Source organism: Stigmatopora nigra, chromosome 12 (assembly GCF_051989575.1).
Source record: "Stigmatopora nigra isolate UIUO_SnigA chromosome 12, RoL_Snig_1.1, whole genome shotgun sequence".
NCBI lineage: Eukaryota > Metazoa > Chordata > Actinopteri > Syngnathiformes > Syngnathidae > Stigmatopora > Stigmatopora nigra.
Window position 1 is genome coordinate 9,813,218 of NC_135519.1, and position 17,353 is coordinate 9,830,570.

The window sequence follows — 17,353 nt, forward strand, 5'->3', positions numbered from 1 at the left end:
AATGAAAAATGACGGTGATGGATGTCATTTGAGCACTGCTGGTCCACCAGTTCAATGGGGGTGGAAGTCTATGGCCATCAATGACAGCCCAGTAAAATAAGATCACCCATAAATATGCTCGATTTGGAAGGAAAAAATGTTCAATCTTGATTTTACTTAGGAAACATTACAAATGTGACAGTAATCGACAGTGTGAAGTTCAGTGATGTAAAGGCCAATGCATAAATCATAACAAGATTCCTTATCGACTCAATGTTGTTGTCTTATCTTATGTCAAAAAAATAGCCAATCCAAAACGTATCCTCTACAGAGTCTACACACTACTAAAAATAGGAATGAAAATTACAATTCACCAGACAAGAAGGTTGCAGCAATGTTGGACTTTATTCCACTTGCAGCAGAAATAATTCTTATTATGAGCAATCTCTTTGGGTGAGATGAACTGCTTTCCTTTCAATTCATACCTCTTCTTTTCTCCCATCCTTTCCTTTCTTCCGGCAACATGAAAATAGTGCGGCAGTAGCAGCGGAACAAAAACGTGCATACCACGGGTAGAAAAACCCTGAAAAGTGGACACTTAGGCATTGTGTTTAAGGCACACTCACACTGTGACATTTGTAACTTTAGGGGGATTTGATTGAAATAAACACACCTAAAAAAAAAGGAAATAATTCATTTTAGGAAAAATATTTCAATAAAAATCGAATTAACAGGCACCATTTTGACTACCAAGTGTTGTTGCCATCACCGTTTGTTTATAATTGAGTATATCATTAGCTTTCAGTGCCATTGACAATGATAGAGATCCAATTCATTTGAAGTGGGAGGCTTGGCTTCCATCAAAAAATCAGTGTACTGTTCAAACATTTTGTGCTTTTAAGTGAATTACCACATTTCAATGTTGTACTTTAATAAAAACATACAGTGATGACATCACAACCACCCAGCAGGCAAAATAGTTTGGACGTCTATCACCATCAATGGCAGCTAAAGATTTTTTTTTTTTTAACTCATTTACTTCCTTTGACGCTGATAGATGTTCTAATCATTTGGATCTCTTTCATTAATAGCAGGCAACGAGCAAAGCCTGGAGCAACCCAGCATACAAACAGTCTCTTTTTTTTCTTTTTTTGGCAAAAGTGAAGAGCTAGCATGTTAGACATTGATGGCATGAGCATGCTTCTTGCACAGAGGTTTGTCTTTCTTGGAGTAAAAAGGTTGACCCTCCAGGTTGACATGACACACCTGAAAACAGAGAACAAATAAAGTTTATAAGTGCTGAATGGTGCCAACTTTTTTCGAATCTATCCAGGATAAAGTGGTTCATAAAATGAGATAAGAGAATAATATATAATACAAGTGTTGCGGGGATATTGGAGCATATCCCAGTTAACTTTAGGGAGTAAGTGGAAGACAACCTGAATTGGATTTATTCCCTAAATTTGACACAATTCTTGAAAATGTGTCTTTTTTGGGGGTTACTGAACGTTTAGGGGAAAAAAACTTATTCTGTCATCCCTTTCAGTTTTGATAATTAGACTTGTGTCTGAGGTGTGTGTGTGTGTGTTCTCACCGCACAGACAAAGCAGGTGTCATGCCAGGTATGTCCGAGCGCCTCGATGAATTTATCCCCTGCTTCCACCGGGAACTCACAGCCATGACACTTGGTACTGAAGAGCGCCACATAATCTGTGGAGGCAGGACTTTGTTAACCGGATGTCGGTGTGCGGGCAGCCATGAGTGCAAGGGCGGTCGGTGGTGGACCTTTCTCGCAGTACGGCTCTCCATCCTCCATGTGGAAGAGGCTGTTACCAAAAGCTTTCCCGCAGGCGGCGCACACGAAACAGGTGGTGTGCCACGTCTGCCTGAGGGCATGCATCACTTCCTGCCACCAGAAGAACAATATTAGTGGCAAATTATTTCAAAGTAGGACGTTGATAGTCAGCTATATGAATTAAATGAAGTTAATTCTGATAAAACGTCGGTCTAAACATTTTCGCCATTTACCCCCATGATCTTGGTGGTGCAGCGTGCACAGGTGGGGGCGAAGAATTCCTCATAACAGTTTTCGCAGTAAACACTGTTCTGCTCCTCCACAAAGCTGACGTCAGCCAGTGACATATTGCAGTACTGGCAGTTGAACTCTTCGGGGTGCCACGAACGGCCAAGCGCCACAAGGAATGGACCCCTAAAAATGCCAGTGCATTTTGGAAAAAAACTCTTAATAAAAATATACAAATATGACAGACATCTTCCTACCTGATGATGCTGTTGCAAGCGCCACACAATGGCGTGCGGCTGCTGGCCGCAAACCTCTCGGCCCGCTGTGCCACCCCTCTGGCCACAGGGGGCATTGGGGCAGTGTTAAGCGCCATGGGAGCCATGGGTGCGGGGGCATGGTGGTCAGGGATGTACTGGGGTGGAGGCGGTGCAGCCTGAGGTAATGGTGGCGCTTTGACCACATTGGTTGTGGTCTTGCTCGGGTCAAACTTATTGGCAAAGGAGCTGTCGGTCACCCAGGGTGGGCGGTTGCCGCCGGCGTCCATTGCCGGAGCCGGCGCGGCAGGGTAGGTGCGAGGTGGTGTAGCTGGAGGAAACGGGAAACATCAGTCAGGCTGCGAAATTCTACGAGGCTCCATTTGCGGCTTACCTGCCGGCTGTGATGGGTAAATGCAGGCCGTGCTGACCACTTTAGGGGAGGCGGAGCCCACCGGGATCTGGATGGAGCTCTGCTGGATGGGCGGAGCCTGCTGGAAGTGCTGAGGGGGTGGAGCCTGCTGGAAGTGCTGAGGGGGCGGGGCCTGCTGGAAGTGCTGAGGGGGTGGAGCCTGCTGGAAGTGCTGAGGGGGTGGGGCCTGCTGGAAGTGCTGAGGGGGTGGGGCCTGCTGGATGTGCTGAGGGGTTGGGGCTTGCGGAGCCTGCTGGAATTGCTGAGGGGGAGGAGCTTGTGGAGATGCTGCAGGTGCAGGCTGACCAAATTGACTGGGGAGAAAGGAAATGATGATAATGATTATGAAGACAATGTGTTTAACCTTTTGACCTCCATTGATGGCAACGGACAATCAATACATTTGAACCGGGAAGGGCTGGTAGTGATCGTTGGATTGGTGCGAGCCCCTCCCAGTCCAATTGGATTGGACACCGACATCGGGCAATGGCAGCCAATATTAGACAGTGAAAAACTGCAAAGACAATGGGACAATGACGATCAAAACGAAAATGACGAGGCAGATGGAGCGCTCAGCAATGGAAATTGAATTTCAAGTAGAGGAACAAATTGACGATGATATTGTCTAACCTCGTCTACTCCTCCATTTAAACCTAACAAGCCACTGTGTTTCTTTTCCATATTGCATGTTAGTGACATAATTCTTTCGTAAATGAAATAAATTACCCTCTTTGAAAAGATGAATATACATTCCAGCTAATTAAAGAAAAAAAAACAACAACAATAAAGAAATGACACTTTGCTACACAAGAGTGCAAGTATGCAGATAATTTACTGGTTCTCTTTATGAAATGCCGTTGATGACCCGTGGAATTTTGTATTTTACGATTATATATACTTAGAATCTACAAAATGAAAGAAACATTTGTTCTCTCATTGTTCTTTAGCGAATGATGAATCAAATGTGGATTAGTTAACCAGAACAGCTGTTTCTATTTAAAAAAAATGGCACATCGCTGCCATCTATTGACGGGTTTGCATCTATAAAATTGATACCAAGTTGATGATTTTACACATCAGTTGTATTAACCCTTGCCTTCTAAATGTTGAATTTATTCGACTCTAGCAGTCAGGGAATTTATGAGCGCTGAAGCAGTGCCATATAGCGTTCAAGAAGCTCAACGAAAGACGACAAGGAACATTGGCAGCGTGGCATGACACCGGCCGGCGGTACCTGGACACGGCCGCCTTGTGCTGGACGCCTGCGGGCGACTGATGCTTTAAACTGCATGTGTGGAAAAAAAGAAAACACCAGAGCATGCATCAGTGCCTCACCTGGCATTCAAGATCTGTAGGAAAACACGTGTTCCACTAAGATACAAGAAGTGAGCATCACCCTCCCTCAACAAGAAGACTTTTAATTTTCCCATTCAAAAAAGAGGAGGATTTCCATTCCAAAAAGCCAAAAAGCATTTTAAAAAAGACAAAAATACACTCTTTGTAGAAAAGAAATCTACTTCTGAACTGCTTCTGAACACACACATCCACTTATTCTCATCCACTCTTCTCACAGCCCATCTAATGCACACTTAATTGGTCACTAGTCAATGACAGACAACCTGTTTAGACCGTTAAACGTATTTCGACACAAAGCTGCCAATTGCGACTATCGATGTCCTGATGCATTGGACAACTATTGCCTTCAATTGCACTTCAAAGCAAGCAAAACATATTAGTAATTTTAGAAAAATGCTTCAACTGTGAAATTATAAAAAAAGGATACAAACAAGTGTTTTTGAATTGCTACGATTTGATCCATGCAACAATATTAATTTTATTTAATATTATTTATATTATTTTATTTATTATTGATATTGAATTGAATGCTTGTATTGTATAAAATAACAATAAAAGCATTCAATTTAATTCAATATTAATAATGCTTCAATCATGATGACAGACACTTGGGAGGCTTAAAATAGAATTATAAGAACACAAAACTAAATAAATATCTATGTGAGGGTGTCACCAAATTTCAACAATTAGTTCACCCAATGAAGTGCTATTCAATATTTGAAAATACTGTGTCCTACAATGACACCTTGCGTTGAATATTACTCATTACAAATGAGTGGACTTTCTGATATTTAGAAGGCTGGGACTTCCATCTGGTGGTATCATTGTTTTCATTTTGGTGGAAAAAAAAAATAATTTAGGTTTTAGTGGGGAGTGGTGGTGAGGTGAGATGGGTGGTGGGGCGTGGCTTCGTGGGAAGGGGCAGGGCTTCCTGAGATGGTTCCCAGGTTCCAGTAACGCAGCCTACCTACTATTCTCCATCACCTCATTGTCCTCATCCTTCTCTTCATGATCCTCCATTACTGCAACAAATAAAGCAAGAAATTAAAAAGCTAAATAACGATACTAGTAAAAACAAGTGTTTCTGTTTTAAGCGGTTAACTTCATTATAATAAAAAAAATATTGCATCATTTTTCTTACCTGGTTTTATTCCAGCATCCGTTCCCATCATGTGGGCGAGCGCCTGGAAGGTTTTGGACTGAACGCCAACTCGGAGTGAGAGGCATCCTTGCCCATTTTCATCCTCTTCTTCCTCAGCACTCAAGACAGCCCGGTAGACAGGTGAGGCGCTGTCCACTGCCCGCTCTGTTAGTGGACTGCAACCGGACACAGGGGGGATGCCACCACCACCGCCAACCCAACCACAAAACCCCCACAAGAATTCAGCTTGGGAACAAGGGGACCTATTTTTTCTTATTTTTTGGAGGGGGTAGTTGAATCTCAAATGAAAAAAAGGGAATATAAGATACCGTAGAAAAATATGATGTGGTTAAAAAAGACAGACAGTGGTGCTTAATACAGAAGGAGAAAAGGTAGGTTTCAACGTTTGCATTCTTTTTTAAAGCAGCATTGAGCAAGAAAAGGCAGATGTGAGACAAAACGCTCACATAAAGCATTAAGAATCATTTTGAGATCTATTCAATTGCATTTGACTAAGGCCAAGAAAATTTGAATACTGTCCAGCACAACAAAGTGTTAGTCACATGACTGTAGATCACTCGCTCATCCACACCCATTCATATCTTAGCACACTCCTTTTTCCCATGCCAAAGCCCCCTGCTGTCCATCAAACAAGTGTCATAAACAAACCGCACTAAAAAAAGCCAGCATCTTGCGTCCTGGAGTAAAGTAGCCAAAAAAAGCTTCAACATCGCCCCTAACTCAAGAGCAAAATCGGGGGGTTGTTTACTCTCACCCGACTGCATCGTGTCCCTTGGTCATGGTCTGCCCAGCAATGGCGTCCATGATGGAGTCCTGGGAGTACATGCTGATGGGAGTGTTGTACTGGGCGTGGATGATAGTGGCCTTGCCCCCGGGGCCCTTCACCTCAATGGCCTTGTGGGCCGCTGGGAGGCCATCCTTTAGCACCCTGCCGGCGGCGCTGATCGGGGGAACGGGGCTAAGAGGTGAGCAAGCCGCGTGAGTTAGAAGAGGAAAAGTGCACTTGAATATGCGTGTCGGCGACGCAACCTCATGCCACAGCGAAGCAGCGGCATTACCTGACCGTGTTACAGAAATTAGGTGAACTAAACAAGTTTTTGTGATTACAGAATGTGCGTGGGAGCATTTATTTGAATGCTAGAAAGCACTTTCGGTAGTGTAAGACTAATTGAGTCATGCGTGCATAATTTTGATTTTGGGATGGTGTTTAAGTAGTAAATATGAGAACATTTCATTAGTGTGTGATGATATTGTCAACTTGCATTTTTGTGGTAGACATAGTATATTGTACAAGTAAGAACTAGTGCTGTCAAATTTAATAATTAAAATGCATTTATTTTTGGGTGAAATTTTGCACTTACTATATTTACAGTAAGTACATTTTTTATCTATATTATTTACATGTATATTCATTTAATTAAATAAATAAACAGTAAAAAAATGCACTAAAGAACAATATCACTCTGACAATTTGACGGCACTTTGTATACAACATACCCAAAATTGTGAATATTAGACGGCATTAATAGGTATATTTGTATAGTTATAGTGAGAGATTTTACCAATGTTAGAGGCAGGTTTTTTTTCGGAATAAAGGTGTGTTTACAAAAGAATTTTAGGTGAATGTGAGATCATCGTTGTAGTTTGCATGTGTGTTTCAGGAATGTATGAGAGAAGTCATTGTGAATTGTGTTTGAGACATGCACACACACACACACACACACCATCTCAGTCCCTGGCATCAACATGCTCCCGCCAATCAAACGTCGCCCGGCACTGGCACCAGGTGACCTTCACGCCAAGCGTACGGCGTCACTCATTTAGCCGTGTTTGTGTGATGAGTTGAACGGACACACTTACACAATAAAATGTCTGTATCATTTGAAATGCCAACATGGCCTTTCTAAATATCAAAAGAAAAAAAAAAAGACCGCATGAAAAATGATTTTGTCCTCTTGCTTAATGCTACACTACCATTAGTCTTTGTATCTTGTTGATGACAAAAAACTGATAATGTAAAATGTTATAGATAAATAAAATATGTCTTACTTTCAGGGATAATATATAATAAACAACTCGGTTAAACGACTTCACAATTAGTATGTAATACAAATAGTTAATGTGAATATTAATTAATTTTAAAGCCCCCTGCTTTTGGCATAGGAGGTGAAAGAACCTTCAATTGGATTTTTTTTCATCCCATTCTAAATTGATGGAATAATCAATTCAATAATAAATACTGACAATTGTTCAGAATTAATTAATTGAAATAAATAATTTTGCATTTGATTTGAAAGCAAAATAAGTGAACATTACATATTTATCCATTTTGTAAACCACTGCCATGATATTGCTGTACTATAGGAGTCCTTAAATATTCAAAATGGTTCTCGCAATTTCTGTAGTAGCACCAAAACACAGCAACTTCAAAACAAAAAGGCACTGCAAATAAAGCAGCTTCTCTAGAAAACCATGCTGTACAGCATCATTCCAACACTACCATGGAAGCACACACTTAAAACTCAATGCACTCTGCAACATGGTACTAACTTGGGCGCCGGGGGGCTGAAAACCTGGTTTTGGCCATGGAGAGAAGGCAAAGGAGGCCGGAACGAACAATGAGAAAGATGAGGGGAAACAGGGAGACCATTAGTCATGTGACTTCACTTTTAGTTGGCGTAACAAAGACAAGGACGGTAAAAAGTTGAGTGTGTATTTGTCCTCTGAATGCACATCTCCTGGACAGTTTTCACTCTGCCATTAAACAGCAAAGCCAACAATCAACTGAAAAACGCAACTCTACTACTGCCTTTGAATTTTTGCAAATTCGAAGAAAACATTTTTTGATAGAAAATGTCGGGAAACTCTTCCTTTTCTCCTCCGTATTACAGGGTGCGGGTGGGATCAACACTTATAATTATGATCAAACCAGACGAGGACAGTGGCACCTTGACTTATGAGTTGAATTTACTCATTTAACCTCTATATCAAATCCACGTTCCCATTTAAAGTACATTAATGAAACAGAGAAGTGATTTGCTTACTAGTAGTAGCATAGTTTTGCATTCTATTTTAAAATGTAATGTGCTTAATATTTAAAAACGAAAAAAAAAGAAAGGTCAGGGAATTGCCTTCATTACAAATCAATTATTCGATTAAATAAAGTTCATAAAACTCTGATTATGATCTTTTACTTTGCAAACTAATCACAACAATAATTGTTGACTTATCGCTAATAGTAACCTATACCTTAACCTGCAACAGAAAGCGAAAATCTCAGCTTTTAACTCCTTGGCTGCCATTGATGGCCATGTACGTCAAATCAATTTGGACTGGGAGGGGAATGGAAAAAATCCTTCAATCGCTGTCAATGGCAGCAATTGGGTCAATTTGGACAAACTCATGAGTCAAGGACCCTCTGTAATTATTTCCTGTCCCTGGCTACGTACCCAACGGGGAGGCCTGCCTGAATGGCCGCCATCTCTCTAAGAGTTTCCTCAGAGTAGAGGCCGATGGGAGAGTTATACTGCTTCTTGCCGGTCGCCTCTGGGGGTGCCGGCGAGGCACCGCCCGCCGACAGGCGACCGTTAACCTGCGACCGCGGCAAAAGAATGTATCATCAAGACAAATTTCAAAACGATCTTTTTTTTTAACCCCTCTGCTCTTGTTTTCTTAATTGAACAATTACTCCAATAGAGTAAAATGCTAAATGTGATTACGCTTTAACCTACAACTTGTTGTCTGCCTATGATAGAGCTGGACATCCAATCATGTGGCTTTTTTCATCCTTCGGCGGTGAATCTAAATGTATTTATCAGTAGTGGATGTCCAATCAATATGAAGTAGGAAAATGGCAGAAATGAAAGTTTGCCAGATGTTCCACTAGAAATAGATTGGAGGTCTATTACGCTCAATGGTAGCTAAGGGGTTTACGACCTCTAATGCATTTTAGCATAGCTCACCTGCTGGCGCGGGATCATGGAAATACCAGCATCAATTCTGGGCGTTGGCATGACAACGGGACGTTTGGACCTACACAGACACAGAAAAACTCACTTCAGATTTAGGCATTCCATCAAGCAATTTATGGTCAGTATGTTTCATCAACATAAACTGTCATTTCCAGGAAAAAGCGCTGGTGTCCCCCCCTTGTTGCGACTATCGACCCAAACCTGCGGTTGTCATGGAAATGCTCAAGTAAACAAAGCACATTTTACCTACTAGACATTGTAATATGACCCTGAAGTGAACGAATGCGTCAACAAATATCATCTACACATGTTAAATAAAATCCAACCTCACCATCATCTTATCTGCCTTACCCGGAGCGCCGACGCTCAGTTATGAGACAGGGCTCCTGGCTCAGCGTGCACCGACATTCATTTCCTCGTTTATCTTTTCAGATCATGTTTGCCCAATCCCCTCCTGCCCCAACCCCAAAGAAAAAAAAAACTTTGGGGCAACCAGTAGGTCACATCCACCTTAAAAAGTTTCCTTCTTATTCACTCTGGTTGCCATTGGCAGTGTTAGATGTCCAATCCGTTTGGCCTAGGAAGGGTAATGATCACTTTGAAAATGATTTGTTTTAATTTTTCAAATTAAAAATCCTCATTGCATATACATTTGAAAAATAAAAACAGTATATGTATAAAAAATAACCCATCAGCTGCCATTATTGAAAAAAGACATCCAATCTATTTTGACTAGGAGACCTAGGATAAAAGGATTTTTTGGATGGCGAAAGAGGCAAAAATACTCCAGGTGTACAAACACAGAGAGCACGATGCCACAGATAAGTAGAAAGACGGGTGTTAGGGACGAATTGGCGGAATAAGGCAGAAGAGAAGTTAAAATGTTCTAAGTTGAGGACAATGTAACCTAAAGAATGAATGATGGCTGCCATGCCTTCTTGGTCTGAATGGATTGGACATCTTATTGCACTTCTTCCAATTTGGTAACTTTTATTCTTATGCAAAACTGTGAAAGTTAATTAGCTCATTTTCAAAGCACCAAAACAGTAATTTTCACATAAAAAAAAAATATTATTTGGAAAAGTGACTAAATATAGCAACACAATTGCTTTTGTTCCAGATATCCCAACATGTGATCTCCCCACCGCTCCCCAGGATCAACTTCTAAGTGTGTGGGAGATGCACGGCTCTTCTTATCAGCTCCCATCTTCAGAGCTTGTATCACTATTATTATTATTTGTATTATTGCTTTTCTTCCCCTCTGAGCTCTTACTTGGTCATGGTGAGCGACAGGTTGTAGCTGGCCATCTTGATCTTGTTTTGGGCCTCCAAGTGGGTCATGCCATCTGTACTGGCGCCATCGATGGCCATAATGACGTCCCCCTGAACCAGGTTGGCTTGTGCCGCTTTGCTGCCCGGTGTGATCTAAACAAATTTGTTAGACACAGACACACACACACAAATAATTAAATAGATAGTGTTCTCACTATCATCACATGTTCCACTCATGTTCTCTCAAATGATAAAATCAAGCAATCATTTTCATGAAGACCAACAAAATAAATAAAATCCTCTTGTTCTCTAAACTTTACGTGAACGAAATTCCTTTTAAAAATCGCCGCCATAGAATCTCATATATGCAATCTCAGCGCTCTAAAGATTAACACCTAAGTGCAGCAGTTTTGTATGTCTATGACTGTCAATGGCAGTGAATGAATGAAAAAAACCGAATGCAGACAGGACTAATATATCAATCATGGCGTCCTGGAAGGTTCCCAGACCAACTAATCACACATATGCCAAAACATCCTATCATATTGAATGCGATCGTCTGATAATGACCTTAAAATATGTCCGTCTCAGAGGGTTTATCTCCCCAAGTGAGTGAGTGTTTCTGAGTAGAGAGAAAATATCTATGGAGGTTATCTAAGCCTTCTTAAAGTAAATACAGTGACCCCACACGCTTGTAACAGTAGATGCTAACAGAGGAGTTAACTGATAAGTTATGTGTGTGTGTGTGTGTGTGTGTGTGTGTGTGTGTGTGTGTGTGTGTGTGTGTGTGTGTGTGTGTGTGTGTGTGTGTGTGTGTGTGTGTGTGTGTGTGTGTGTGTGTTGGCTGACCTTCAGGAGCTAAAAACGGCAACATGCCTGTCAACACAAGTGCTGCAACAGCGGCCAGCAGGGAGCATTGCATCTAAGTTCAAGTGGGCTGTTAACTTAAATGTACTGTACAGAACACTGTAACACGTCTGCATTCCTTTGGTTCACATTTGGAAGTCAAACATAAAAGATGGAGATAAGGTAAATGAAAAGAAAATACATATGTATGTATTTTTTGGCCTGCGCAATGTAATTTGAACATTGCAGGATTTGCACATTTGCACAATAGTCCAATTGTTGAGACATTTGTATTTGGCATTTTCCTCATAAGGGTCACTGAATTGACCCTGAATTGATTGCCAGACAATCTCAGGGTCAAATGACACAAAGAATCAATCATGCACACACTAACAACTGCGGACAATCAGCCTACCATGCACGTTTTTCAAATGGGGGAGGAAACGGGACTACCCAGGGGAAACCCATCAAGGCACAGTGAGAACATGCAAACTCCACACAGGAAGGCTCAAGCCCGGAATTGAGCTCTTGATCTCAGAACTGAGAGGCAGACTTGTGACCACTCCCCCAATGTTCCGCCTGTTAACTTATAAAGACTCCAAATGAAATATTTGCCAACATCTGCTTTTTACTTTGGAAAAGCGCAGTTTTCTGCTTCTAATGTCCAGCTAGATTTTTCAAAGCAGAAAAAAGTAATCACAAGGGAAATGACGTCCTGTCAACTATTCACCACAAAGACGGTGAAAGTGCAAGAGGGCATCTAGACTGGATTGGCGGCCACGTAACATGGTGACACCCTGACTCGGGGCTTTTCAGTCGGTCTATTCCGAGCGCACGTGAAACCAATACCGTTTCCACTTTTAGGCCCCGACTTATCCACTTTCGTCCGCCCCCAACAAATGCTGGTAGCTGCCACGCCCTAATTTCTCGCCGTCTCCTCTTTGATGCCCCCAAAAAACTTCAGCACTCAAAACTCGAGCCATCATCGAAGTCAGTTGTTAACGTTTGCATTACGGTATTACATAAATGTATAACTTGTCAGTGTTATTGAACCCAAAACATTTTTTTCCAATTGAAATGACAACACTGGCCAAATGTTTGATGATATTAATGAATACATAGCACAGTTTTGCACAAAACCAGAAGAAATGCGAGTATCACTACACCTACTAAAGTATTTACTTGTTGTCTGCCTATAGATGCCTATGGCACCTCATTGTGCTAGTAGAAGCCATGTATTTGATCGTTTCAATTAAACTGCTTATTTCTTTTTGTTTTTTTTTAGTTTTAGTTGGACAGTACACTATAAATGAATTGCGTTAGGTCAATAGAAGCATAAAGCACCTGTAGTTGTTGATCAGAAGACAAAGCAAAACAATATTTTAATCATATCTTATCTATCTTAACTATGAAATGATTCAACAGATATTTTGATTGATGTTTGATTTTTTGGAGACAAGGTGGAGTTCCAATCCTTTATTTTTATCTTTTTAGAAGTTTATTTTATTCATTCATTCATTTTCCATACTGCTTATCCTCACAATGTTGCAGGGGTGCTGAAGCAAAACCCGGCTAACTACGGGCAGCTATTGGGGACACTGTGAAATGGTTGTCAGCCAATCGCAGAGCATAAGGAGACAGACAACTACTCATGCTCATGCTCAGCTATAAGGGCAATTTAAAGTGTCCAACCAGCCTACTATCCATGTTTTGGGGGATTTGGGAGGAAAACCCGGCCAGGGAGCGAACTCATGCGTGTTGGCCTTAAAGTTTTGGGGTCGGGGTTCGATCCTAGGTCAGTTTGCATGTTCTCCCTGGGCTTGCGTGGGTTTTTTTCCGGTGGCTCCTTTTCTTTTTTCAGTCATCTCAAAAACATACAGGGTAGGCTGGCTGACCACTCTAGGTATGATTGTGAATGTGAATATATACATATATTTTTTTAAAGTTATATCCAAAGAGTAAAACATTTAATCTGATACCCCTAGTCCTTGACTAATGCACAGTATCTTTATGACGAATATTATTCAAATTTTTAAAAACATTTGCCTTGAAAAATTGTCCTGTACATTCATAGTCCAACATTTCATTTGATGTTTTTTTTGTATACAACTAAAATATCTCGCCCAAAGTAATTGTACAGTAAATAAACAGATTTAAATATGACAATATTCTATTTATTGTAAGATTATTTGATGATTAGTCAATTTTAAAGAAATAAAACCTTTTTGAGTGGGCCATTATCTTACCCTAGAGATGGTGAGTGGCATGTTGAAGTCCTTCCCTCCTTGGAGTCGAAACCCCCAAGGTCCGGGCCCGGGTAGCGACACAGTGTACGAGCTCATGGTCCAAGCTGGGTAAAGTTCCTTTTTTCTCCAGAAAGTGGGGTGACAAATTTTCAGGTGGCCTCAGAGAACGGCCAAAGCGGTGGGACGTGAGGGTGGGCCGGGGGCTTCTGAGAGCACAAGACCAGAAGAAGACGTGAACCCGATGAGGACCTGCCCAAGTGATAGGCTAAGAATAGACACAGATGGACGGATGGTGTTGGGTGGCTGTGGGGGGGTCACTTTGGAGGTGGGCACTTGGCTTATATGGCGTGAAAGGGGACACACATTATGGCGAGCTAGCCGTGATTCACTGGCGCTAATATAGACCCGGCAGATTTCTCTCAAACCCCCTTTAGGGTCTCCCTAGAATGGAACAGGCCAGCATGGGTCTCATCATCTTATATCGGGGTAGTAAAACAACAAAAAAGGTCAAGCATGAAGTAAAAATGTCAGATGGCGTATTATTGAAAGGTCGCCATTGAATTATCAACACTGCCACATTAAAAATATATAGATTTTTTTGTATATGTCCAATTCATTCCAATTGAGCTCTATCTATTATCATCAATCCATTCTGATGGACTAATGATTTAATAAAGAAAGATGTAATTGAAATATTCCCAAAAATGTGATAAAAATAACTCTGAATTCACCCAACAGTAATTAAAACTAAATTATCAAATTAAAACAAATTGATTGCCCAAGTAACACTCTGAAGTTTATTTTTTTAAGTCAATTCATCCCATTCACAGTGATAGACATCCAATTCCTTTAAATTGGGATGACTGCCTAAGAATTTTAAAGTTTAAGTGCCATTGATGGCACTAAGGGTTGTATTGAATGTACATTCATTCATTCATAACAATCAAAATGGATTAGATTACTAGTGCTGCCAATGACAGCCAATGGGTTTAATGAGTACTCTGTAACGACTGAAGAAAAAAAATAAAAACATGAAGTGTTAAATAGCACAACACATGAGATTTCCAAGGATATTACATTCAGCCACCCTCACACATAAAATATTTGCCATGAAAACAAATCTGAAATCACATAACTCAAAAGCTCCTTTGAAAAGTCAAAAGTTTCATCTTACGGGAAACAGTCCAAGAGAGTGACATCATACTTCACTTTGAAGATACAGTTGAAAATATACAGTCTTATTATCTATTTATTATTTTAAATCTAGTTCATGTTAAAGTGGATCAAACTGAAGTCAACGGGTTCATTATTCGATTTGAATATGCTTTGTTTATGACATAATAAGCAATCTCATCCATCAACTTAATGGCTTTTATTTTGGCAGTCGTTCACGACAGGTGCATGTAAACGTGTTACTAAATATATTTCTCTTTAACACTGGCAGCTGCCCTAACAATTCATTGCAGAACTTGTGTTCATGACTTCATGTAATATAGTGTCATTAACACGTTCCTTGCCATTGACGGATAGAACATCTATCTTTTTGGGAGAGATTGGAGGGGTGTATCAGAGGAAAGGGGTACCTCTATCTATGAATGCATCTACAGAAAAAAATATTCAGTTAACATAAGCCTCAATAGGTTAACCTTTTGTTCCAAGAAGAAAACTGTCCAAATTGCAAAATATCAAACAAAATAAAACATCCCTCCAAGACAATTTTTTTTTTAAATTTACGGGCAAGATTTGCTTTCCCATTGGAGTTGTTTCTTGTTTTTTTCTGAGTGTGCGTAACATAATTTTAAGTTGTGTTTCTGTGCATGTAGATGCTGCCTTCCACAATTCAATGCAATTGAAAAATGGTAACAATTATTATTCATTTTATTAGATTAAGAAATAATTTTCTCATTTTCGCACACTTGTCATTCAAAATTACAATGCAAAACAATACTTATACCTATATTATATATATTTTAAAGAGTTTAGGGGGTAGTAATAAAGATTGTGGAACAGATTACACTAATTCAATGTAAAATATGTCTCTACTGAAGAAAAATCCAAGTTACAAAACCACTTCGGGAATAATTCCTTTTGAAAGTATAGGTATATACCACTGTATAGTTTTCTTGCATAGCATAGAGTAATGTAATGCTCCATTTCTAGCCCCTATTATCAACCGATTAGGCCACAAGGGCCTCCAAGAGGTTCAAGCCTGGGTGAAGCCCCACCCACCAAACTCGGCCTAAAACATATAGATTTGATATCATCAACCACAACACATTCATTAGGCGAACTGGAATATAAGATTCATTGTCAATTTTGTGGAAAAGATTTTACATGGGCATTGTAGTCCCCAAAACAGACCAGATTGAGGATATGAAACATTTTTCCCAAATTTTACATTTTTTATCTGTTTTCATTACTCTCTACTCCTTCAAATTTGTCAATTGTTTTCCATTAATGATGCGGCCCATCCACCTTTATAACAGATCAAAACAGTTTTGTCTCACTTTGAAAGTTCTAATCGCGAGTCTGTCTGTGTTTGTGTGTGCATGTTCTAACATAACTATCAGTATCAGCGTCTAAGTTTAGACACTTTTGTCACAGGCGGAATGTCACCAATGTGGACTGGATGGGAGATATTGTATCTTGCACAGGATGTCTGAAATGCTTCCTGAAATGATCACATCGCGAATACGCACATACGGATGACACTAAAACACAAATTGTTGCACATAACTGTCATTTTCTGCAGCTTCTTCATCTAGGGAGGGCCGCACAAACAAATATAGTTGAAAAACTGAAAAAATACTGTTCATGAGTTTCTTGTATGACAATGCCAATAAATCCATTTCGTAACATGAAAAATCTACCATGTTCTTCAACAAAGCCACCTTTTTTCATCGAATAATATGAAACACACAAAAAACTACAAATCAACCAGTTGACATGACATAATATAGGTCAAAAAATCAATTGAAATAGTGATAATATGACCTTACAACATTGAGACAAGAGCAAACAAAAAAACCATAAAAATATCCGTAAAATAGTTCTGAATCAGTTTCACTTACAGACTTGCTTTTTTATATTAAAAGAAAATATATTTGTTTATTTGAAGAATACTTAATGTGGCAATCATAAATTGTGCAAAATTTCCCAACAATATGTAAAGGTATTGGATTCAAATTCAGTTATAATTGTTTTTACATTTGATGCAATCTATTTTGTTTGTTGACAAATGAGATAATTTTCAAACTCAAGCCAAGATTTAGCACTAACAATGCCATCTTAAGACAAATGAGTCACATTTTTATATATAAACCAAAAAGAGCATCTGTTATACCCCCAAAGCACCTTTGCCACCCACCTGCGCCGGACTGACGTCACAGATGATGGCGGCGGTGAAGCTAAAGGGGATTAGTAGATAACATGGGAGGACACGAAAAGAAAGGTCAAACATGGCAAAGTACCTTGTAAGTGTTGCGCTGCCATTGTTCCTTTGCAGCAGGGGACTCGCTCGTTTGACCCGCAGGAATCCCCTTCGCGTGCGATCACCCAGAAGAGCAGCCAAGTAGTTTCTTTTTTACTACAGTTGTGTTTGGCTTCTTCGGCACTGGTTGTGCGGGCAGCGTTTAATTACCTGGCTTTGTATTTAAAGAGACAGATACAACTGAAAACTACTGGCTAACACATCCAAGGTAGATCAACAACGCTTTTAGCTCATTGGTTACCATTGACGTTGGTAGACGTCCAATCCATTTGTTCATTTACTCCCACCATCCTAGTTAAAATTGATTGAATATATATTAGAGATAAACTGATTGGATGGTGC

General features: G+C 40.1%; 1 protein-coding gene across 5 annotated transcripts; it reads right to left on the reverse strand.

Annotated features, from left to right (window-relative positions):
- Positions 1 to 365: 365 nt before the first annotated feature.
- LOC144205164 (LIM domain-binding protein 3-like) lies at positions 366 to 17,152 on the reverse strand. Of its 5 annotated transcripts, XM_077729339.1 has the most exons (15): positions 16,992 to 17,152; positions 13,522 to 13,727; positions 10,431 to 10,582; positions 9,149 to 9,218; positions 7,737 to 7,759; positions 5,941 to 6,126; positions 5,166 to 5,341; positions 4,992 to 5,046; positions 3,903 to 3,953; positions 2,651 to 2,982; positions 2,260 to 2,587; positions 2,008 to 2,188; positions 1,765 to 1,885; positions 1,574 to 1,689; positions 366 to 1,245 (listed from the first exon to the last, which is right to left on the reverse strand). In XM_077729339.1, exons 2-15 carry the CDS (start codon positions 13,615 to 13,617, stop codon positions 1,156 to 1,158), a joined length of 1,977 nt encoding a protein of 658 aa, XP_077585465.1. In that variant the 5' UTR covers positions 13,618 to 13,727; positions 16,992 to 17,152; the 3' UTR covers positions 366 to 1,155. The 5 variants fall into 5 exon arrangements, with proteins under 5 accessions (XP_077585465.1, XP_077585460.1, XP_077585459.1 ...); XM_077729334.1 differs by lacking the exons at positions 4,992 to 5,046; positions 5,166 to 5,341 and having other exon boundaries at positions 5,941 to 6,144; XM_077729333.1 differs by lacking the exons at positions 3,903 to 3,953; positions 5,941 to 6,126; positions 7,737 to 7,759 and adding an exon at positions 8,636 to 8,778.
- Between the last annotated feature and the right edge of the window lie 201 nt (positions 17,153 to 17,353).

Coding starts and splice junctions, on each gene's coding strand:
- LOC144205164 (XM_077729339.1), bottom strand. CDS start 13,617: ATGAGCTCGTACACTGTGTCGCTACCCGGGCCCGGACCTTGGGGGTTT. Junction 6,127..7,736: donor TTCAGCCCCCCGGCGCCCAA/GTTAGTACCATG, acceptor TCCCCCGATCAG/CGCCGCCGGCAGGGTGCTAA. Junction 1,886..2,007: donor GCACCACCAAGATCATGGGG/GTAAATGGCGAA, acceptor TTCTGGTGGCAG/GAAGTGATGCATGCCCTCAG.